General features: G+C 45.2%; 2 protein-coding genes across 2 annotated transcripts; both read right to left on the reverse strand.

The window, feature by feature from the left end:
• Positions 1–7503: 7503 nt before the first annotated feature.
• On the reverse strand, positions 7504–8693 carry LOC124686318 (glycine-rich protein 2-like). The gene has a single exon (XM_047220285.1). It carries the CDS (start codon positions 8626–8628, stop codon positions 7849–7851), a length of 780 nt encoding a protein of 259 aa, XP_047076241.1. The 5' UTR covers positions 8629–8693; the 3' UTR covers positions 7504–7848.
• A 5103-nt stretch (positions 8694–13796) lies between these two features.
• Positions 13797–18621, reverse strand: LOC124686320 (RNA N6-adenosine-methyltransferase mettl16-like). The gene is made up of 8 exons (XM_047220286.1): positions 18374–18621; positions 17201–17406; positions 16699–17089; positions 16402–16609; positions 15856–15963; positions 15608–15730; positions 15453–15516; positions 13797–14255 (listed from the first exon to the last, which is right to left on the reverse strand). The coding sequence occupies exons 1-8, from the start codon at positions 18619–18621 to the stop codon at positions 14185–14187; spliced, it is 1419 nt and encodes a 472-aa protein (XP_047076242.1). The 3' UTR covers positions 13797–14184.
• Between the last annotated feature and the right edge of the window lie 5112 nt (positions 18622–23733).

Here is a 23733-nt window from a genome sequence, read left to right on the forward strand (position 1 = left end):
TAGAGACTTTACTTGGCACAAAAACATGATAAGGAGAGGTTGCTACAGTAGTAACAACTTCCAAGACTCAACAAAACAGTAGTAAAATAAACACATGGGTTATCTCCCAAAAAGTGCTTTCTTTATAGCCATTAAGATGGGCTCAGTAATTTTAATGATGCTCTCGCAAGAAATAAAAGTTGAAGCAAAAGAGAACATCAAGAAGCAAATTCAAAACACATTTAAGCCTAACCCACTTCCTATGAAAAGGAATCTTGTACACAAATAAATTCATGAAGAACAAAGTGGCAAGCATAGAAAAGCAACACAAGTGCAATTTTAAGATTCTCATCATAAAGAGGGGAAACTTAATATTATTAAGATGCATATAACCATGTTTCCCTCTCTCATAATAACTTTCAGTAGCATCATGAACAAACTCAACAATATAACTATCACATACAACATTCTTGCCATGAGCTACATGCATAAAATTATTACTCTCCACATAAGCATAATCAATTTTATTAGTTGTAGTGGGAGCAAATTCAATAAAATAGTTGTCATTATTATTCTCATCACCATAATCATCATATATAGGAGGCATATTGTAATCATAATTAACTTTCTCCTCAATAGTAGGTGGACTGAAAATATCATATTCATCATTGCAAACATCATATATAGGAGGTAAAGTATCATCAAAATAAATTTTCTCCTCCGTGCTTGGGGGACTAAAAATATCATGCTCATCAAAACCGGCTTCCCCAAGCTTAAATTCTTCCATAGCCTTAGCAATAATAGTGTTCAAAGAGTTCATGCTAATAACATTGCTACAACTATTTTGCAAACAAAGTTCCATGGGTTTTTTAATTTTCTCTTAAAACACCTCATGTCCTAATTCAAGATAAATACTATAAAGATCTCTAATTTTTTGTTGTTTTCCATTAAGCCTAACTAGTGAAAATAAAAACAAGAAACAAAAAGATTTAATTGCAGAATCTAAAGGAGATACCTTCGAGCAGTCACACACCGGCAACAGTGCTAGGAAATAGCTTAGTAGTCGGAGGATGTGAATACCTTTTACCTTACCTCCCCGGCAACGGCGCCAGAAAATAGCTTGATGTCTACGTGTGCTTCTATTCTTGTAGACAGTGTTGGGCCTCCAAGAGCAGAGGTTTGTAGAACAGAAGAAAGTTTCCCTTAAGTGAATCACCCAAGGTTTATCGAACTCAGGGAGGTAGAGGTCAAACATAGCCCTCTCAAGCAACCCTGCAATTAAGATACAAGAAGTCTCTTGTGTCCCCAACACACCTAATACACTTGTCAGATGTATAGGTGCACTAGTTCGGCGAAGAGATAGTAAAACAGGGGTGGTATAGATGAATATGAGTGGTAATAACAATCTGAAATAAATATGGTGGCGAGTAAACATGCAGTAGAACAGTAAGTAAGCGGTGTTTGCAGTATTGGAAACAAGGCCTAGGGATCATACTTTCACTAGTGGACACTCTGAACATTGATCACATAATAAATTAATAACTTCTCTCATTTGTGCTACATACACTCTTTTGTTGGATGACAAACACCATTCATTGTGTAGGGCTACAAGAGCTCCCTCAAGCCGGAGTTAACAAGCGCCACAACATTCAGCATTCATATTTAAGTAACCTTAGAGCATAATAGATCTTTGCAATTTAAACCGAGAACTAACATAGCATACACATTGTCACCATTACACTATGAAAGGGGGAATAGATCACATCAATACTATCATAGTGATAATTAACTCCATAACCTACAAGAGATTATGATCATAACCTACGACAAGAACTACACGATGCACACACTGTCACCTTTACACCATGCAGGAGGAATAGACTACTTTAATAACATCACATGAGTAGCACATAGAATAGTAGCGATACAAAGCTCATCATATGGATCTCAATCATGCAAAGCAATTCATGAGATCATCGTATTGGAGTACAAAGAGAGAGATTAACCACATAGCTATCGATACAGCCCTTAGCCTCGGGGGAGAACTACTCCCTCCTCATCATGGGAGCAGCAGCGTTGATGGAGATGGCGGTGGTGTCGATGGAGATGCCTTCCGGGGGCACTTCCCCGTCCCGGCGGCGTGCCGGAACAGAGACTTCTGTCCCCCGAATCTTGGCTTCGCGATGGCGGCGGCTCTGGAACTTTTCTCGTATCGTGGCTTTTTCCGTGTCGAGGTTTTAGGTCAGGGAGGCGTAAATAGGCGAAGAGGCGGAGTCGGAAGGGTTCTGGGGGGCCCACACAGTAGCCTGGCGCCCCCCCTCTGGCCGCACCGCCATGGTGTGTGGGGCCCTTGGGCCTCCCCTCTGGTCCCTCTTCGGTGTTCTGGAAGCTTCGTGGAATTATAAGATACTGGGCGTTGATTTCGTCCAATTCCGAGAATATTTCCTAACTAGGATTTCTGAAACCAAAAACAGCAGAAAACAGCAACTGGCGCTTCGGCATCTTGTCAATAGGTTAGTGCCGTAAAATGTATAATAATGATGTAAAGTATGTATAAAACATTCAAGTATTATCATAAAAGTAGCATGGAACATAAGAAATTATAGATACGTTTGAGACGTATCAGTCCTCGTGTTGGTTCTTGTACATTTCGAGAGTTTGGAGCATCTAACAATACATGATGCAAAACAATGGAACAAGTTGGATCATCAAATAGATATGAAAATATAATGGATCGTCAAATAGATATGTAACAAGATCGATCATCAAATAGATATAGAACAAGTTGGGTCATCATTTCATATGTAACAAGATGGTTCATCAAATAAGATAGGCGTAGATCATACCCAATCCACCATCGTATTGCCGCTCTCCTTCCGTGCCTTGATCTTCTCATAGTAGCCATGGAACTTGCTACACGCCGCCTTGATCAAGTTCCAACGGTGAGAGAGGGAGCCCTCGTTCCAGTTCATCTCTATGGCGGCATAATCACCATAGTTCTTCTCGTTGAAGCAATCGAGGATGCGCTTGTAGTACTTGCCCCTGGTTAGGTTTGCGCCGGTGATGGGGCAAAAGCTCACTTTCTTCCACGCCTCGATGAGGCATTCATCCTCCAAAGACCTCCACCTCAGACCACGAGTGCCGGCGGAACGCCTGCGCATCATCGTCGTGGTCACGCCGGCGTTGGCGTCGATCGGCTCCTCCTGGACTTCCTCCTCACCTTCGTCCTTCGGCCTCTTCTTCATACTCGTCGACGGGGGGTTCGTAGGCATGGCCACGTATGATGCCGTTCAGAATCTCCTCCTCGCCGGCAATCTACGCATAAAGTTACAAACTTTCAGTCGCCGCCGATGTCTACAATGCACACAACACATAAAAGTAAGGAAACGCACCTTGTCCTCGCTCATGGACACGCCAGACGCGCTGCCGAACACCTCGGTGCCGTCTGTCACGTGGCCCTCGGTGCGGCGCAGGTCAGGCGACTAGTTCAGGTCGGGGAAGCGGAAGGCGCCGCTGCCCCTCGCCGCTGAATCCGGTGAGAACGACGCGTTGTTGTCGATGGTCATGTCAATGTCCCCGTACTAGGGGGAGTAGCGGGCGCGGCCGTCCATCTGCGACAGCCGCATCTGCGAGATCGACGGCGCGTCCGCGTTGTACCCCGCGTAGTAACCCGGCGACGACGGGGAGCTCGAGATGCTGTTGAGGCCACCGCCCAAGCTCAGACAGGCTTCCGCAGAGGCCGACGCTTTCGCTGCGTCGAGGGCGGCGATGCGGCACCTTCTGCGGTCGACCGTGATGAAGGAGCGGCGTTCCATTTCCTTGTCCCACTCCTCCTGCGACATGGTCGCCGGCTTCTCCTTCGGCGCGACGGTGCGCGTCTTCGGTGGCGCCTTCGTCGGCGGCATCGCTGCCTTCACCGGAGCCTTTCTCTTCGGTGGCATGGCGCGACGGCGAGGGTTTTTCGGGTTGGAGGCTGGATGGGAGATGTTGCAGCTGGCGGGAGAAATGAGCGGCGGAGGGGACGGGGTTTTTGGGAAGAAGATGTATATTTTGCATTGTTCAAAAACAAGGCCGAATCAGCAATTAATAGACCGATTAATCGCTACTAGGTGCCTGACCATGTCGATTACCTCTAATCGCTTGGGTTAATCCTTTAGCCCGATTAATTGCTTTGACAACCCGATTACTAGGAATATTCCCCATTAATCAGTCCACTTTGGTCAATAAAGTTGCAAAATTTTAAAAGCAGACTGTCCGTCCAGCAGCTACCCCGTTTAAATCAAGTAGGTTTGTGAAGTTTCAACTCAAATCTCGCCTCCAGTAGCTTGATTCCCACCGTCGCTGGACAATTGCTCACCGTTTCCTACCAGACCTTAGATACATGATTTCGACCGCCTTGAGGATCTTGTCGAAGAGATCCTAGACTCCTTCAAATAGTGTAGGTTGTTGAGGTGGAAGAGGGGCAGCACCTAGGTTAGGTGGTGGGAGAAGAGAAACTTTAGAGGGCAAAAAAAAAAGAAGCGAAAAGAAGGAACATGGTGGCGGCTGGTGACTCCTTTGTAGCTCATGACCTAGAAGATTACGTCACTAAGGAGAAGCTTACATGTTTTAATGGGAATTTGGCCTCTAGAGAAGTAGGGTAGATACAGAGACTCATATAATATTTCTTTCTTTCTTATATAGATGTGTTTTGGTTGCCAATTTATGTAGTTTATGCCGATTAATAGTCGATCTATTAAATCAGTTAATCGTCTGAATTTCGATTATTCACTACTCCCAAGCCGATCGAGCAGTTAACGATTACCGAATTTCTTACCATTGATATTTTGTTGTTATGTGGCTGACAGGCGGCTCCCACGTCCAAAATTTTCAGCCTCGCGAGGCGCCGGCGCGCCTGATTCGCGCACTTGGCCAAGGGACCGGCACGGGGTTGCCGGCGCTTCTATTGGCCTCGAAAATCGCCGGCATAGTTTAGGACGCGCTGGTGCGAGTCCATTTTCGCTCCCAACCCCCAAAAAACTATCGAAGCCGCTATCGAAGCGCCGGTGGAGATGCTCTTACCGTCATGGGAGCAATCTCCCACGCCTTCCCCGACCGTTCGTCCTCCTCCGCTAGTATAACCTCTGGAGCAGCCCCAACACCCAACTGGTTGTGGGATATACCGTGATCGTTGACCTCACCAAGAACGAAGACGAAGAGCGGCAGAGTAGACTACGGTTCGGCCTGTTTTAGTTTCAATATTACTTTCCCGTTTTCAACTATGTAAATTATTCTACCCTCAAAAAAACTATGTAAATTATTCTTTTATCAATAAAATTAAAAAAAAATTGTCGGACCACTAGGGCTGCCTGACTCAACCAGATAAATGGGATGGCACGGCGGGCCGCTGCCTCGGTAGAGATGCCCTAAATCTGACGTCTTTCCTACAGGATGCGGATAGACAAGGCACAAAACAGCAGCAGGGGAGTAGGCACTGACGGAAGCAAGAACACAGTAGACGCACCAGCAGTATTGACTGGACTAGTCAGTAAAACAAATCAAGCACGAGAACGAGCAGACCACCTGACGATGCTCGCTTCAGGTAATGGGCACATGCCTCTGGTGAACCGGCAGACAGGTCACAGGCAGGCCGCAGGCTGCGCAGATGAGAGACCTCAATCTTTATTTTTCGTAGGGGAAATATAACATCTCGCAAAATAATAAAATGCTACTCCGTAACAAAAGAGATATTACCACGGCTCGTCTTAGAACAAAATACCACGGCTACACAACAGCTGGTGAGTCTGCTTTGTTTTTTCTCTCCGATCCGATCAACCAACTAAACTGTGCTGTACATGAACGTTCTACCCTATACTATCCTCCATACGCGTCACGCGAGGGCTTAAATACTGCTAGGGGGTCCCAAGTACTCTAGGACGGAGGGAGTACTAACTGATCCAAGAGCACTAAGTAACACAATGCAAATACACAAACACTAGTTTGCTAATCCTGTGATCCAAAATCATAACGCAACTCACAATAGTGCAATTTACTAATCCTGTCGTGTAAGATCATAATGCAGCTCACCTACCAGTAGTACAATTTGGTAATCCTGTCATATAAGATCATAATGCAGCTCACACCTCATAAGTCATGGAGACAAACGCAACCACTACTCATACACACCATAGTTGAGGAGCTGACAGACATAGTGCAAAGGACAAGAAATAGTGCTAAAAGTGCCACCATACACCCCATGGTTGGGGAGCTGACACACATGATGCCAGTACCGCAGCAAAAAGATAGGGATTGATCAGCAGTTGATCAGAACCGGCAGTAAATTTTCACTAGTCATATATGAGGAGCCGAAACAAAGCTTAACTTTCCCATACCGCCAACAGCAGCGTCTGAGTAAACTCAGTAGATTATTCTGCTAATCATGTCATCTACGATCATATTTCAGCACACACTAGTTCAATGGCATGGACCTGGACAAGAAATAGCCAAAGAGAACCGTACAAGCCATGACACCCCATGGTTGAGGAGCTGCCACCAGATTCCAATACCGCAAACAAGTTGATCAGCACCACCAGCAGTAACTTTCCACTCAAACACTACCACATCATCTCAAATAGTACGAGCTGATCATTATCTGAAACAAAACTGAACTTTCTCCTACCAACACCAGCAGATGAAAAGAGAAGTGGAGTACTACTTGTAGTTAATTAACCATTGTAATTAACAAGCTGTTTCAACCAATAGTACTTTATTAATGGACAGATCACATAAAGAAACTTCTATTGAATGTACTTAATACTAGATAAACAGATCATAGAAAGAATTTGTACTGGATCAACCAGATAACAGAGAGAATCCAATCATAGATATAGGACAATGGCATCTTTTTGGTTATTTGCTTAATAGCTTTGGCTAAGTAACCCAAGGCAAGTATACGAAAACACTAGTTTGCTGATCATCTTATCTAAGATAATAAATAGTGCAGTTTGCTAATCCTGCAGCTCAAACCTCGTGGCATGGAGACAAACGCAACCACCCCATAGTTGAGGAGCTGACACACATGCAGCTCACAGGTAGTGCAAAGGACAAGAAATAGTGCTCAAAAGGGCCACCATACAGTACCCCATGGTTGGGAAGCTGACACATGCCACCCACATGATGCCAATACCGCAGCAAAAGGATAGGGATTGATCAGCGCATGGAGTAACTTTCCATTTCGACTACAAAGTTAGATCATCATCTGAACAGTACTAGATTACTAGATCACGAGCCCAAACAAATCTTGACTTTCCTATATACTAACATCAGCAGATGAAAAGCAAATTACAACTTCACTTAATTAAGTTGTAATTAAACAGCTGTTTCAACCAATGGTACTTTATTAATGAACAGATCACATAAAGAATTTCTATTTGACTGTACTTAACATATGAACAGATCACAGAGAGAATTCTATCAAACTGTACTTAATGGATAAACAACAGATCACAGAGAGAATTATATCAGATCACAGAGAGAATCCAATCATAGATAACATCTTTTACTTCATCGATTGAAACCAAAGCGATCGAGCGAGATCTATTGGATCTCCTCCTCACAGCACAAAAAATAGCAATCCATCATCACGATTCTTCTTAAAACACCAACGAGACAAGACCATAGTAGCAAAACACTGACTGACTGACGACTTCTTTTTCCCCTAGGACGGATTCCGGAAGGAACGGAGCAGAGGGGGAAGGAAAATAAATAAGAGAGGCGGGCGGCTGGGCGATCTAGCCCAGATCGGCAAAACTAAGACCGGTGGTACTCCGACGACGAGAAATATTTAGGCGAGGCGAGATCTATAGGGTGGGAGGAGATCGGGTTGACCACTCATTTGGCTGTGCAGTCGCGGGACATGTGGCCGGGCTGGCCGCAGGTGTAGCAGTCGCCGCGGCCGCCTCCTCCGCCGTAGCTCCGGCCGCCGCCGCCGCCGGTGGGGCAGTCCCTGGCGAGATGTCCCGGCTCGCCGCAGTTGTAGCAGCTCCCGCCGCCACCACCACCACCGTATCCACCGCCTCCGTACCCGCCGCCACCGCCGTTGACGCAGTCCCTGGCCATGTGGCCAGGCTCGCCGCACTTGAAGCAGGCTCCACCAGCACCTCCGCCACCACCAAATCCGCCTCCAGCTGGGGCGTTGGCGGAGCAGTCCCTGGCCATGTGACCAGGCTCGCCGCACTTGAAGCAGGACCCGCCAGCGCCTCCACCGCCAGATCTCCTCGGGCCGCCCCACCCGCCACCACCACCGAAACCGCCAGATCCATCACGTCCGCCGTAGCCGTCCCCGCCGCGACCACCATATCCACCCCCGCCGCGAGATCCGCCGCCGCCGCGGGACCCGAAGCCGCCTCCGCCGCCGCCACCTCCGCCGCCGCCCTGGACGAAGGATCCGTCGGGGCCGGTGACGTCGACGGCCTTGGTGCGGCCGTCGTCGCCCTGCTCGATGACGAACTCGACGGCCTCGCCCTCGGCCAGCGAGCGGAAGCCGTCGGCCTTGATGGAGGACTGGTGGACGAAGAGGTCCTCGCTGCCGTCGTCGGGGGAGATGAAGCCGAACCCCTTGGTGTCGTTGAACCACTTGACGCTGCCCTTCATCCTCGCCTCCATCGCCATGGATCGATCCGATCCAAACCCTAGCTAGGTGGAACTCGTCTTTTTCTCCCTCTGCTCCTGCGATCAGATCGATCTTATCTGCTCGGCGGGAGGAAGACGACGGGTATATATAGGCGGCGGCGGGGTGCACGAGGGAACCGCGCGGAACAGCTGGACGGCTGGGATCGTCCGTCAGATCTGGACGGACGGTCGAGGCTGGCTCGGCTGACGTGTTCGGGCCGGAGCCGCTGACGTGTGGGTCCCGGACTCTGCACGTGTGGACGAGCCAGCTGTCAGCACGAGCGCCTCTCGCCAGGTTAGTTCCGCTGGGAGAGTATGACCGGTGGGCCAGGCTTGGTTGGATCCGGCGTACGCGGGAAGGAATCAATGGTCGCCGTGATCGTGCGGCGTTGTAGGACCGACCATGCACTGCTGCATCGTGTTCTCCAGGGAGTCTACTACTAGATGGTATATATCTTGTGTTTGTTTCAAAAAGGAAAAGAAGGAGTCTAGAGGAATCGAATCTTAGTAGATTTGTTTAGTTGCTTTCAGGAACATCTATCTCGATTTTGTTTCTGCTACTGGAAGTTAAACGTTGCCATGTTTGTTTTGTTTTACCCGGTGACGACTCGTAGATATTGTGTCAGAGAATTTGGCCCCGACAAAATTCCAACAGAGTTCAGCGAAAGTACGATATACTTCCTCCATCTACGAAAATGTCTCAATTTTATATAAATATAAATGTATCTTTAAACAAAATGCATCTAGATACATTCATCTACTCCCTCCAGTTCTTTTTAATTGATTCGAATTTAGTACAAAGTTCTACAACATCCGAGTCAATTAAAAGAGACCGGAGGGAGTACTTTTAGACGGAGGGAATAGATTCTTAACAAGCGTCATGTCGTGTGTTCGACATGGTTGCGTTTGTGCCCATGTCCGTTTGGGGTGGCTGTGCACCTAACGGCAGCCCGAAAAAAAAAGCAATACCTATGGCCATAAAAGTCTGGTCAACAAAAAAATACATACTCCCTCCGTTTCAATCTATAGTGCCTATAGATTTTCTGCACGGTAATTAGCGCAACTCATTTTTTAACACAAAACCCCCTAAAGAGCCGAACCACGATCGCAGAAATACTCCCGATCTACCGATCCCTCGATCCCGATGTGGAGTCCTTTGCGGAGTAGGAGAGAAATAAGGAAAGTGGAAACAGAAACGGAGGAGATATTGCAAATAAACACAGATATACTCTTATATTATGAAACAAATGCAGAAAATCTATAGGCACTTGATGCGCGTAGATGTACACGTCCGTTGGGAACCCCAAGAGGAAGGTATGATGCGCACAGTGGCAAGTTTTCCCTCAGAAAGAAACCAAGGTTTAATCGAACCGGGAGGAGCCAAGAAGCACGTTGAAGGTTGATGGTGGCGAAATGTGATGCGGCGCAACAACAGGGATTCCGGCGCCAACGTGGAATCCGCACAACAAAACCAAAGTATTTTGCCCCAACGAAACGATGAGGTTGTCAATCTCACCTGAGCTTGCTTGTAACAAAGGATTAAGCGTATCGAGTGGAAGATGATTGTTTGCAAAAAAACAGTAAAGAACAATTGCAGTAGATTGTATGCTATGTAAGAAATAGGACCGGGGTCCACAGTTCACTAGAGGTGTCTCTCCCATAAGATAAAAGCATGTTGGGTGAACAAATTACAGTCGGGCAATTGACAAATAGAGAAGGGCATAACAATGCATATACATGATATGATAAATATAGTGAGATTTAATCCGGGCATTACGACAAAGTACATAGACCGTCATCCAACTGCATCTATGCCTAAAAAGTCCACCTTCGAGGTTATCATCCGAACCCCATTCGGTATTAAGTTGCAAAGCAACGAGACAATTGCATTAAGTATGGTGCGTAATGTAATCGACAACTACATCCTTAGACATAGAATCAATGTTTTATCCCTAGTGGCAACAGCAATCACAACCTTAGAACTTTCTGTCACTGTCCTAGGTGTCAATGAAGGCATGAACCCACTATCGAGCATAAATACTTCCTCTTGGAGTTAAGAGTAAAAACTTGGCCAGAGCCTCTACTAATAACGGAGAGCATGCAAGATCATAAACAACACATAAACAATAGATTGATAATCACCATAACATAGTATTCTCTATCCATCGGATCCCGACAAACACAACATATAGTATTACGGATAGATGATCTTGATCATGTTAGGCAGCTCACAAGATCCAACAATGAAGCACAATTAGGAGAAGACGACCATCTAGCTACTGCTATGGACCCATAGTCCAGGGGTGAACTACTCACTCATCACTCCGGAGGCGACCATGGCGGTGTAGAGTCCTCCGGGAGATGAATCCCCTCTCCGGCGGGAGTGCCGGAGGCGATCTCCTGAATCCCCCGAGATGGGATTCGCGGCGGCGCGTCTCCGGAAGGTTTTCCGTATCGTGGCTCTCGGTGCTTGGGGGTTTCGCGACGGAGGCTATTTGTAGGCGAAAGGGTAGGTCAAGAGGCGGCACGAGGGGCCCGGGGGCAGGCCGGCGCGGCCAAGGCTTGGGCCGCGCCGCCTATCCCCGGCCACCTCGTGGCCCCACTTCGACTCTCCTTCGGTCTTCGGAAGCTCCGTGCAAAAATAGGACCCTGGGCGGTGATTTCGTCCAATTCCGAGAATATTTCGTTACTAGGATTTACGAAACCAAAAACGGCAGAAAACGAGCAAGCGGCTCTTCGGCATCTTGTTAATAGGTTAGTTCCAGAAAATGCGTAAATACAACATATAATGTGCATAAAACATGTAGGTATCATCAATAAAGTAGCATGGAACATAAGAAATTATCGATACGTTGGAGACGTATCAGCACTATAGATTGAAACGGAGGGAGTATTATTATTGGCCATGCGGCGGTGAACGATGAGGACATGTGGCAATGGTTAGACATTACTCTGTGGAGGTGGGACCGGTCGGCGGTACCGGGGCCTGCATCGCCGACTGCTAGATGGCTTCATTGAGGCCACCCCCACTTCGCTAGCTCCCCCCACCGGATCCCCCTCCTCGTTCTCCAGCGGGTCCTCCAATGTGCTCGCAAGGCGGCAGCAACAGCGACGGGTCCATGTATTGGGTGTACGCGGACGTTAGTGCGACCAGTCCGGCCACCTGCGCTCTGGGATGGGGAATGCGTACCCTACCACGCCTCATCCATCACCCGTGGCTGCTCCGTCTCCTCCTTCACAGTCGGGATATGCTCCGACACCTCTTCCTCCTTGTAGCGCTCGGAGTCATCATCGTCGTTGTACTGGCTCTCTAGGTGGGCCTCGATGGATTGACGTTGAGCGTCGTGCTCAGCCTTGAACCACTGCGCCCACAACGGTGATTCCACGACGTAGGCAAGGTCCAACAGTAGATTCGATGGGAGAAAGGTCGGACACTGGCCGACACCATGTGGCAGGTGCACATCACGCAATGGGAGGGTTGGTCAAGCTATGTTAACTGGCACGCGGCCTCGGCCTCCATGTACAACACCGGGGCGCGCTGTCAAACAAATTAACGTCGGTACGGACAATGCAATGCTGCATTATTTTATTTAGGTGTCTATGGTGGAATATTATATAGTAATATCACACATATTTTCGATAAAGAAAATATACTAATAATTTAATATCATGAAGATATCAATGTATATGATGCTCCATCGGTCCCAAAAGAAGCTGCTCAACTTTTTCTTGATATAGATTTATCTACGCACTAAAAACATGTCTAGATACAATCATATTTAGATAAACTTGAGCAATTTTTTAAAACATAGGGAGTACTATCTTTATAATGCATGATTTCATGTAGTTATGTAGTAATATCATGATTTTATTATATTATTAATTTTTAGAATATCAATGCAAAATTGTATACAAAATCTATTTACATTCAGTTTTATCGTAATGACGGAACTGCCTATGTTACTCTAATCATCTCTCTCCTCCTTAGTTAGCTATCACACCAGTATTTTTTTTTTGGGGCTAAGGTGCATGATACCAACTAAGATAGCCTTACTCCCTCTGATTCTTTAATTACTATCGTTAATTTAGTATATTGTACTAAATCATCAACAATTAGTATGGATTAGAGGGAGTACCTTTAATAGTCATGTAATAAAAGCATAATAGAAAAAAGCCGCCGCCTCTCCAAAACCCTAGCCGCCTCCACTTCAGCCTTTTCCATAGATTGGTTCTCCCTCCTCCAGTCGGCTTCGCCGGCGTCGGGAGGAGTGGGGAATCTGATCTATGCGTGGAGTTTCCAATAAAAGTAGTGTTTTCAGTTGATTATGTTAGGATTTTGGTAGTTGTCTTCTTGTGGTTTCCTCTCAATGGAGATGGCATCGTCTGCAATAAGTGATCTTCGGGCTTTCGTTCGACGACGAGATCTCCTTCCCGATATCAATGGTGGTGTTGAAAGATTACAATCTTCTAGGTATGGACCTTTAAATATTGCTTCGCCAGATCAATTTTGGATCTTCTGTCGTTATTGCCGCGAGGAGGATTATCCTCGCAGTTTTTGTCCCGGCTGCTACGTCCTTGATAATGGTGATTCATATTCTCGGCTCTCCATCGACATCGACAAGGCTAGTCAGTTGTTATTCCTTGATATACTGGTGTTGGTACCCTTGCCGATGTTGAAAGACTGCTTTAATGGTTGCGCGCGTGCACGCAGCCTTGGCATTGCGGCTCAAATTAAAATTTGGGAGAACCTTCGTCGGTATTTACAAGTCTATGGTTCGTTATCTATCTTTGGCTGCCTTCAGAAGAGTACAAGATTATGTTCTTGAAGAAGAAAAAAATTGAAGACATCGAAGAATTGTTAGTATATTTTAGACTTTATTTTGTAATCGTTGGAGTCAGCTCATGTATCTCTACCATGTACTATTTGTTACTATGAATATATGTGGTACTGATTGTAAAAAAAAAAAGCATAATAAAGAAAAAACAATACGAGATGAAAGTTCAAGATGCAATAAAGCCATTCCTCTAGATTGGTAAAAGGAGCAGCCGAAAGTGAACATATCCAATAACTAAAAGATGCTTCTCAAAATCAGCTGCCATACCGTCAAAAATGCAATGTCTCCGAAACAACGTTAGATAAAAATGACAGCAACCACACTGCAGCCAGACGCGATGTATTTCTATAAGCATCGCAGACACTGTCACAAAACAAAGGGGTGGATGTCGCTGCAGAATCTGGAAGGAATAAAGCAAGGTTCTCGAACCGCGTCCTCCAGTCGTTTTCGAGACCTGGATAGGCAACGGGACAGTAACATGCTCGTAATAAGCATCAGCCCCAAAGATGGAATTTGGTGTAGTGCAGGCTGCCTTCAACCACAAGCTCAGACAGAACCTCTGCTTGCTTGTGGCTACCAGCTGGGGCCATTGCTGTCTCATGATGCCCACGCTTCACATATCTTGGCGTCCAAAAGAATTCAAACAAGTGGAGGTCACCCAGGAGATTATCATAGTAGGGTTCATGATTAGTTTAAGGGTACATGGATGGATGGCCTTGAACTACCGGGCCTTACTGACAAGTTCCAGCTTAAGTGTTTCCTCCAGCTGCGAGAACAATGATGAGAACGTACCTGCACACAGAACAAGTGGTTCAGAGACGGTATCACCACAGCAACAAAATAAACACTCGAGCTTTATGTGTTACTGGCGATCTGGAGAACTACAGTGCAGTGTGTCTGAGAGATCATCGTGTGGAAGCGCTATCTGGTCAACATTCATAACTGAACTCTCTACTGGGTTTAGAATCCATTGGAGTTGGTGCCAAAATAATGAGCAAAATACGCATGAATATGCATATGCAATGCAGATGCGGCACAAAGGAAAGTATGTATCCTGTGTTGGGTTCATGCAATCTGAATATTAGAAGTGATATCTTATTCACATAAGAGATCGTCTACAAGTTCTTGCACACCTAAATATTGTCAATGGAAAGGACGGTCCATAACAGAGGAAGCTCCTACAAAACCAACATGCCATTTGATCCGGATCTGTAGGCTCTGCTTCCTACAGACCAACCATTCAACCTCTCCCAATGGTCACTAGCACGTCAAAATGTCATTATTATGTCGCCGTCATGCTTTTACCAAACTAGCAGCTGTCAGAGCCAGTCAACAAAACTAGTGAGGCATCAGTACCACTGCCACCCCTCTTTAATGGATAGACAACTATTAGCAGGACTGTAGGACCAACATTTTCCACATCAGACAGTCACTTTGGTAGTTTTTTTTTTCTGCTTCGTGGGGTGCTTGTCCAGAAAATCTATGTTACTCAGTAAATATCTTGGATTGTGTGGTCAACAAGTATTCTGAACTCGTTTTCTGTTTTAAATATCTCGGAATCTAGACCATCACGTATTTGAAAACGATAGAATAAACCCCAACATAAAAACTACGAGGACAAGAAAATATAATCATGCCATATACTGAAGAAAGCCAGAAAGGTGTCTACAAGTGCGTCCGAAAATATAATCAGACAGTCACTTTGGTAGTTTTTTTAAGTCTTCATGGTGTGCTTGTCCAAAAACTCTATGCTACTCAGTAATATATCTTGGATTGTGTGGTCAACCAGTATCCTGAACTCATTTTCCGTTATAAACATCTCGGAATCTAGGCCCACACGTATGTTGAAAATGATAAACGAAACTAAAACATAAATAATAACTGTAAGAACAAGAAAATATAAGCATGCCATATATTGAAGAAATCCGAAAAGGGTCTACAAGTTTGTCCGAGAAGTGTGATATTTTTGACATACAGAACAAAGGGTACCTGAGAGTGCTTTATTCAATAATGAACCTCTGATTAGCAGTGTGCCGGGCATCTGTTCAAACACCTATGCAGAAGTAAATTTATAAATTGTTTGGGAGGCAACATCGAAATAGGTACGAGATAAGCAATATACAGACAATATATTATCAACATACCGAAATACGGAAGGATGACCCTGTAACAGTGCTATGGAGCTTTGTAGAGTTGTCTTCAATAGAACCAGGAAGGTCATCACCATCCAATATTGCAGCCTCAGTCTGCTCATCTGACAATGTAACCTAAACAAGCAAGAGATTGACATACTAAGATTTTACAGAAGTACAAAAATGGCAGATCAGTGTGGGTCTCTGTCCTCAAGTAATTTAAGAAAATGAAAAGGTCGAAACTTAATAAGGATTCTTACGTCAATAGAAAATGACAGAGAATCAGTTTTACATGATAGATTAGATGCACAGAAAAATGCCTCAGCTGACTTCAACACCTGAAATGCACCATTTCCGCGATGAAGACCCTGAAACTCATCATGTATAAACATTACACTAAACAAGGAAGCAATAGTGAAAAATAGTAGCGGATTAGTGGTAACAATAACTAAAACATAAATATAGGTTGATGAGACGAAAGGAGTTTTATGTCAGGCTAGCCAGCAGTCTTAACGCAACCTAATTGCAAATCCAACAAGGATACAAAAAGGTTACAAATAAAGATGAGATGTACTCAACTATTTATTTACTATTATGCAGATTAAATGCCATTCACGATGCAGAGATCACAATAATGAGAACTGGAGAAGATAGTTGAGAAAGACAGGTTGTCAAAGATGAAGTATCTCATTGAAGAACAGTAACCTTTTGTGAGACAGATAAAACCAAAGGTATATCAAATTGGACGTAGGTGCTGTAAGCAACAACATGCATGATTAAGGAGCAAAAGGTGACATGTTGCCCACCTGAAGCATGAAAGAATAGTGGACTTTTCCTGGTATACTGGATCTTACAACCATTTTTCTTGGAGCAATGAATGACCATGCAAGGCCCCATCTAGCTGTTTGTCCTTGCACAAACTCGGTAGTTTTTACAACTGAGGCCCCAACTGCACGGGCTTTCGATACTAATAATTTTAGATTTGCTTTTCTGCCAACCATTGATGTAAACCACCTATAAAAGTTAAGTAATACTGTGAACAACAGAAAAAAAAATATAACAAACTATGGCCATTGCAAGAGTAGATTGTAGATTCGAATTACCTGAAAGAGTTCTTAAGGGAAGCACTGTCTTCAATTATCAGTGTTATAAAGGCCTGCTCACCACCAGGGCAAGCCATCTCTTCAGCAGTTCCAGCACAAGAAGTTTTTGGATTAAGGCCAGCTTCCTCCATACTCTCAAAGAAAGGTGGATTGCACATACAGAAGTCAAAGATCTCACTATCCTTCACAACACCCACGAGAATAGGTGGTATTGATCGCACCACATTCTCCACTGGCTCTGAAGTGCTCTCCCTGACTGCTTCCTCGGCAACTGTTTCAGACTTGGAAGAACAGGGTACTTCATTTGCATTTCTGATCTCAATTAGACCTGCTAGATGTGGATTGCTCTCCACATTCTTCTTAGCCCATTCAAGAGCAACATCAGTAACATCTGCAAAGAAAAATCACTGAGCATAGATCCTTCTAATTTACCGAAGTAGGTTACTAAGAGATCCCTAGTTTACGCTTCACGAAACTTCCCGTACACAGGATAAAAATGTACCAGATCCAACAAAGCTCCAGCCCAGTAATGATGCTCCGAGGAGAGGATAAATGCAATTAGCACCTGTGCCTATGTCAAAACCCCTCACTGTCTCACTTGAGTTGGATATTCGCGGTATGAGATCCGACGAGAGGAGATCCTCAATCCAATGGATGTAGTTGGATCTGTTTGGAACAGTAGGGCAAAGCTGTCCATCTGGAATCCACCTGATAGTAGTAGCGATATATATCATGGTCACATAACAAGATGTGGTGTTTACCACAAACCGTATTGCATGGAAAATAGAAAAGAACATACTCAGCATATGAGGACATACTGTGCACGGCATACAAAATTGAATGGTTTTTTTGAAAATCAAGTGACACTTAATCTCTTACGGTTAGCAAACTGGCAGCTGACAATTTTGCTAAACAAGGATCATATTTGAACTTTGGTTATACAATTTTCCTACATCAGATGATTTGAACTTGAGAAAATCATGTAAAATATTTACTGAGATGTCTTACCACAAAAGATAAGAGGGTCAATTTGGCACAGCACCACGAATTAACAAGACAACCTCTGTACAGAGAGACCGAAGTGGAAAGCATAGACATCTTGCTATGGCATGTTATATGTAAGTTGAGCACCCATTTTTTACATGGACCGCTCTCTATAGAAGTTCCCAGTGGCATTGCTCGTAAAGCTGAACAATAATACAATAGCATCATATACTTTTTGGCAGATTTTGTTCAATACAAATAGTCCACTGTTTACTGAATCAGCGACAACTAATATGGAACGGAGAGAGTATTATGCAAGTACCGTTGCAAGACAAATCAAATGGTCTCTTGTCAATTACGAAATGTTGTGCACAGCACTACCATGTACACAAAATACCAGCCTCCCGAGCTCTGAAGTCATCTCAAAACTTCTGAGAGCAGCGTTAGCAATTCATAATTCGATGAGTGCGTCAGGCACAGGTCCTTGAAAGTTGAAACCGAGACGCAGCATGCTGAGCTTGATGCTTCAGTCAGTCGGTGGAATTCAGGAACGCCATTGCATTTAATTCCACGGCAGCACAACACCAAAGAGACGAATACCTCAGCTAGTTCCATGGGAGCGAACAGGTGCAGCCGAGACGGGAACAGCAGCAGACGCGCGTAAGGGGTTCAGAGGAGGGGTTGGGGGTACCAGTTGACGCCGTGGTCGTGGAGGAGGAGGACGCGCGTGAGCTCCCGCGTGGCCGCGAAGTCGGTGAAGTCGACGGCGGCGCGGCCTCCCCCCGCGGGCACGGAGACGAAGGGCGCGAAGGAGGGGTAGAGCGCCGCCAGCGCCGCGAAGTCCGGCGCCGAGGAGGCGTAGCGGTTGCGCGGGTGCATCGTCGGCGGCGCGTCCGAGCAGTCGCGCTGCTGCCGCCGCCGCTTCCTCCCGCCGCCCATCTGCGTTGCGGCGTAGGCGCCGGCAGCGAGGAACGGGGGGCGGCCGGAGCGGGGAGTGGAAGCGAGGGACGGCGAGCGGCGGGGCACGAGTGGGGAACACTGTCAGCTCTCTCGCGTGGGCCTGTTTCGGATTTGGGCCGCCAGGGCCAGGCGTGTCGAGGGAATGTATTAGGCCATGTACAACGAGCAGGAACCTCTAGCTATCCAAACATGCCAAATGCAAAGGTTATTGCCAATATAGTGGTCGAGGAGAGGCGCCGGAGTACATATTGCTAAGTTTAAGGCTAGATCCAGTCTAGGTGTAGTTTGTTCCCAAGTGAAGTCTGGCGTGATGCCGATGGGGATTTGTCTGCCGGGAAGTTTGAGCTGCTTCATGGTGATGGCGGCGCTGCTGCTCGTGGAGCTCCGATGGATGGAGACGGAGGCGGGTGGTGGTGGAGCTTCTACGTCCATTCAATAAAGCTCGTCGGTAGCTCTTTTGATGCGTGTGCACCACCAGGTTCTCTTCTCTTTCAAGCCACCGTGGAGGTGGAGATGGAGAGGATTTCCTTGGTGTTGCTGATGGATCGAAGGAGCCGCATCCTGGAGCGATGGTTCGATCTTCCTCGAGTGCAAATGTGCAATACATGGTGACCACATCGGTCGCCATGATTCTCGGCCAAGAAGGTGGCCCAAACTCAACCTCCCTATTGGAGGCCTTGTTGATTCGTCGCTGCAGCTCGACGCCTCTAGAAGACCAAGTGGTTCGTCCCCGGCCTTCTGGAAGCAACCAGTGTCCGGATCTTGGCGTAGGAAGAGAGCTCATGAGCAACCTGCTCTTGGAGCTCGGCGGAAACGCCTCGAGCTCGCCGGCGTTCGGTGCCAGAGACACCTTTGTCCTTGATTGCTTTTATCTCTTTTCTTCTAGGGAGTTTTTTTTGTAAAAGTGATGGCCTTATTCTCGAATTATAGGTTTTTTAAAGCGAGTGATGATAATGTGCCTATTCGTAAAATGTACCTTCGACGTCCAATTCAATGACAACTCCACCGGGGTCATTGAGCCCTCTCAGTGTTAAAAAAAATAATGTCTATACCTTTGTTAGAGAGAAATGTAAATGCAAATGGACCTTTGTTGCTAACAAATTTCAACCACTCGGGTTAAGGTGCACAATGCATTTTTTTTGTCAAGAATGACACAATGCATTTTCTCCTCCTATAATAATACCGTTCCTCGAGATTCGAGTCAATGGTACCCCACGTAAAAGATAATCTACATATGTCACGTGTGTAAAAGCAATCTAAATAAATTTGGAAGGACATTATAAATCCAGCATGACGTATCACAGGACTACATATACATAGTTTAAGGACTACATACGCAAACAATAGATGACTTTGTAGATGCAGTTCACGAAATAAATTTTGAAATATTAAATATTAGATTAATTTCGAAGAGTTCGTCGCGAGGAAGTCAAACATGAAAAAAAAAACTCATTTGCAGTTAATGTGTGAAAGTTGTGTTCGTTTTTCGATTAGTAGTGTCTTCTCATATGAGTGGACACATATGCGGGTTCACCTTTTGGCATCTGTATGTCATGCAATGGTGGAGATATCAACTTGATCCCATATTCAGTGCACCGGTGTATTTTCGTAATAAGTGTTGTGAATTTTCATGGTGATAACTTTCCAACAACCTTGTACTGTCACCATATATTGTTGAGATATAAAAATATCTCTAAGCGTGTTCCTCAAACAACGGTGTGCAAAAACGCCGGATAGATCGAGCTGAGGAGGCCGCTTGGTGCGGCCTTTGGCTGCTCGCTAGATACGGAGGTCATCCCGTCGAAATCGTGTACAGGTTCGCTCCAGAAACAAAACAAAAAAAAACAGAGCGCCGCCTCCCCTTCCCTCCCCTGACCGCCGCCATCCCTTCTCACGCGAGCGACCACAGGCCCCGGCGGCGTCGCGCAGGTTCGGCCTCCCTCTCCCTCCCCGTCTCCCTTCCCTGCCCTCCTCCCCGTCCCCGCCCTTATCCCCCCTGCCCGCCCCCCTCCCCGGGAGGGCAAACGGCGGCGGCGGACCGACTGTTCTTACTTATTAGCCATGTTCATCTCCATCGAACCCTCCCGTGTCCTGCCGATGTCTCCTGCCGGAGCTGCTTCTGCCGGCCGGTGAGCACATCAGCACAACCTCCTTCCCCTTCTCTCCCCAATCTCATGTGCCCTACTAGCTACCAGTCTCGGTGATGTACGACACAGGGAAAGTCCACCACGGGAACAAGGCTAGATACCTGTACATCTGCACGCAGCTGAGTTGTCAGGCCACAGCAAGTTTGTTCTAGTAGCATTGTAATTACGCACAGAGATTTAAAACAGACAGGGAATACAGTTTGGATTTCCTTTTGTAATCAGTGTAGGTTGGCAGTGCGTGTGTGTGTGTATATTTGGGGAGACTGGAGCCTTTGCCATTCTATTGTGCCACGAGAGAATAGCAAGCATTCTTTTATTAGCTAATGATGTTTACACATACGGATGGTATAACTGCTATTGCAGGCAGGCCCTTGCTATTAGTTTGCATTCCTGTTTGTACATGTAGATGTGTGGTGACCAGAAACCGATTTTTGTGCTGTGCTCACTCACAAAAATGAGGGTGTCCATTCACATGAATAAATAGTTTTAGCTTCGTAGGTTCATTCTCCTAGCATTACCAGTACAATATGCATGTTCTGATGTTCCAGCCTCGGTGTGACAGCACGATCCTCTGTAACGATCAAGACTGCTTAAGCAGTGTTAGTATATATCCTATGTCAGGTGCACAGTTGAATTGGCCTGTATGTGCCTGGACCATTGTCTGTCCGGCCGAATTGAGTGAAATAAATAAACTTGACTGTTCCCGTTCATATCTGTCTCAAACTTGGCATTCTGAACAATTATGTTCCATTTATGATAGTTCCCAATTGCCTATGAAATATTGTATGGTGGTCGCGTATATGCCTGGAGCATTTATCTGTTCGGTCAAATTGTGTGCAATAAATAAGCATTACCAAGTGTATATGCTGTTGTTTCAGTGGAAACTAGAAACAAATGTGAATATGTGAATTCAAGATCCTCATCTCTGTCTTTCTGGTTCCTTTTTGCATCCACAGCCCAAGGGTAGCATTTTGTGGATAATAGCATCCCTCATCCTGCTGACAAGGTCAACATAAGAGTTTAGACTGCAGGTACTGTATTGTGTCATATCATCCTGATATTTCGCTTGACTTGCTTCACTAATTTGGGCAAACAAAATCTTGTTAGTTTTAATATTCATTGTCTTGTGGAATTACTAAATCTTTGTCTTGTGGTAGTTACTCTTGATTCCTGCATTTCTGGACAATTTGTAGTGGGAAAAGATGGTGTCAATTAGCGGTCCAAAAACCTCTCCCCACAATTTAGATTCCCCATGGCCTCTTTTTAGACAGCGAGTTCAGTTACATGGCCATACATATTTATGACTTGCTCTGCTCAGTACTGTTTCTAGCCATAAGCTGAAGCCCTAAACAACAATTACAACAATAATATGTACTCCCTCCGATCCATAATAGTTGTTGCCAATATGGATGTATCTAGACACATTTTAGTTCTAGATACACCATATTATCGACAAGTAATATGAATCGAAGGGAGTATAAGATTACTTGGCAATATGTATGTACACCCCCATTGAATAAGACTGGCAAAGTCTATTTGTTTATTTATTTATTTTGATGTGACTTTTACAAATCGATTGATGTATTCCTGACTGGAGTCTGAGTGAACTGGTGCTCTCGTTGAGGTCTTGTGAGAGCTCCTGGTCCTTGATCTTTGTTTTCCAAAAAGTTGCAATGAAATAACGGATCCACTAGTTCTATATACATAATGTGATATGGCAGATAAAAAAGAGAGGCCAGAGTACTTTTGAAACTAGTAGGATTGCCTTGTCTGTTGTGTCTCAGTAGCGTTTGCCCCCTGACATTGGCTCATTTGCAGCAGCTTTTCAGTTGGAAGGCTTTCTCATCTGTAGATAGTTGTTTTATTGAGCTATGTATTCATTGCGCAAAAAATCTCTATGCAATATATAAACTATAACAATTGATCGCAGCTTAGATCAAAAGTGCATCAAGTTTGTAGATTTGATGAATTATTTTTAGTATGTGCATTGAGCATCTTTATAGTGCCTACAATTTGCATCTTGTTAATGTTGGACAACAAATGATGACTTAGAGCATATAATGGAGGCCGTTGTGCTTGTGTGTGTGCCTCGGAGAAAGGAGCATAACGAGTGATCTTCTCCATGCCTTCCTATTGGCTATAGTCGTTGCGCCCAGACTCCATAGGGAACGAGACAGTTAGGTATTTGAACCCCTTAAAAATGATACTATTTGTAGTTCGAAAAAGAATCCTCTAAAAAAAACTCCCTCCGTCCCATTAAACATGTCGGAAGTTTGTCTAAATTCAGATGTATCTAGACATTTTTTTATCTCCTAGATACATTCAAGTTTAGAGAAACTTCCGACATGTTTCATGGAATGGAGGGAGTATGAAGTTTGGAAAAAAAAGACTTTTTCTCACAAAAATAAGAAAAAGAAGATTTTCAACTTCAAAACCTGAAGTTCCACAATGTAGTAAGAATAAAATACGAATTATTGCTAACTGCTGATTATATAAGTTAGCTGCACCATAATTACAACATCAACATTCTGTAGCACTAGTCTGCCACTTGCCCGTTTTGCGTCTGCGTGGTAGCACCGGTTATCAACCTAACCACAAGAACCTTGGAGCAAACCATATATACTCTTTATTCGTACAAAATAAACAGATTTAAGGTCCTTAACCCTGCATAACAATGATTTACAAGTATTCTGGTATTTGTAAAAATTTCATCGAAACACAAAGATGTATCGTTAATCGTGGAATTCAGATTGTGTATCAACTTTGCGTTTGCTATACTTTGTTTTGCCTTGGTGCTGGTACTTTCTGGTTTTAGTAATGGCCAAGTACTCTTTAGGTGGGAGTGTGCCTCAGCGCGTAGCTCTGTTACTGCCCCCACTAGGATGTCTAGTGTGGAGATCCGTATGGATTTGAATTGACATCCTTTGCTGGTGAAGACTCTTAA

This window comes from Lolium rigidum, chromosome 2, assembly GCF_022539505.1.
Source record: "Lolium rigidum isolate FL_2022 chromosome 2, APGP_CSIRO_Lrig_0.1, whole genome shotgun sequence".
Lineage (NCBI taxonomy): Eukaryota > Viridiplantae > Streptophyta > Magnoliopsida > Poales > Poaceae > Lolium > Lolium rigidum.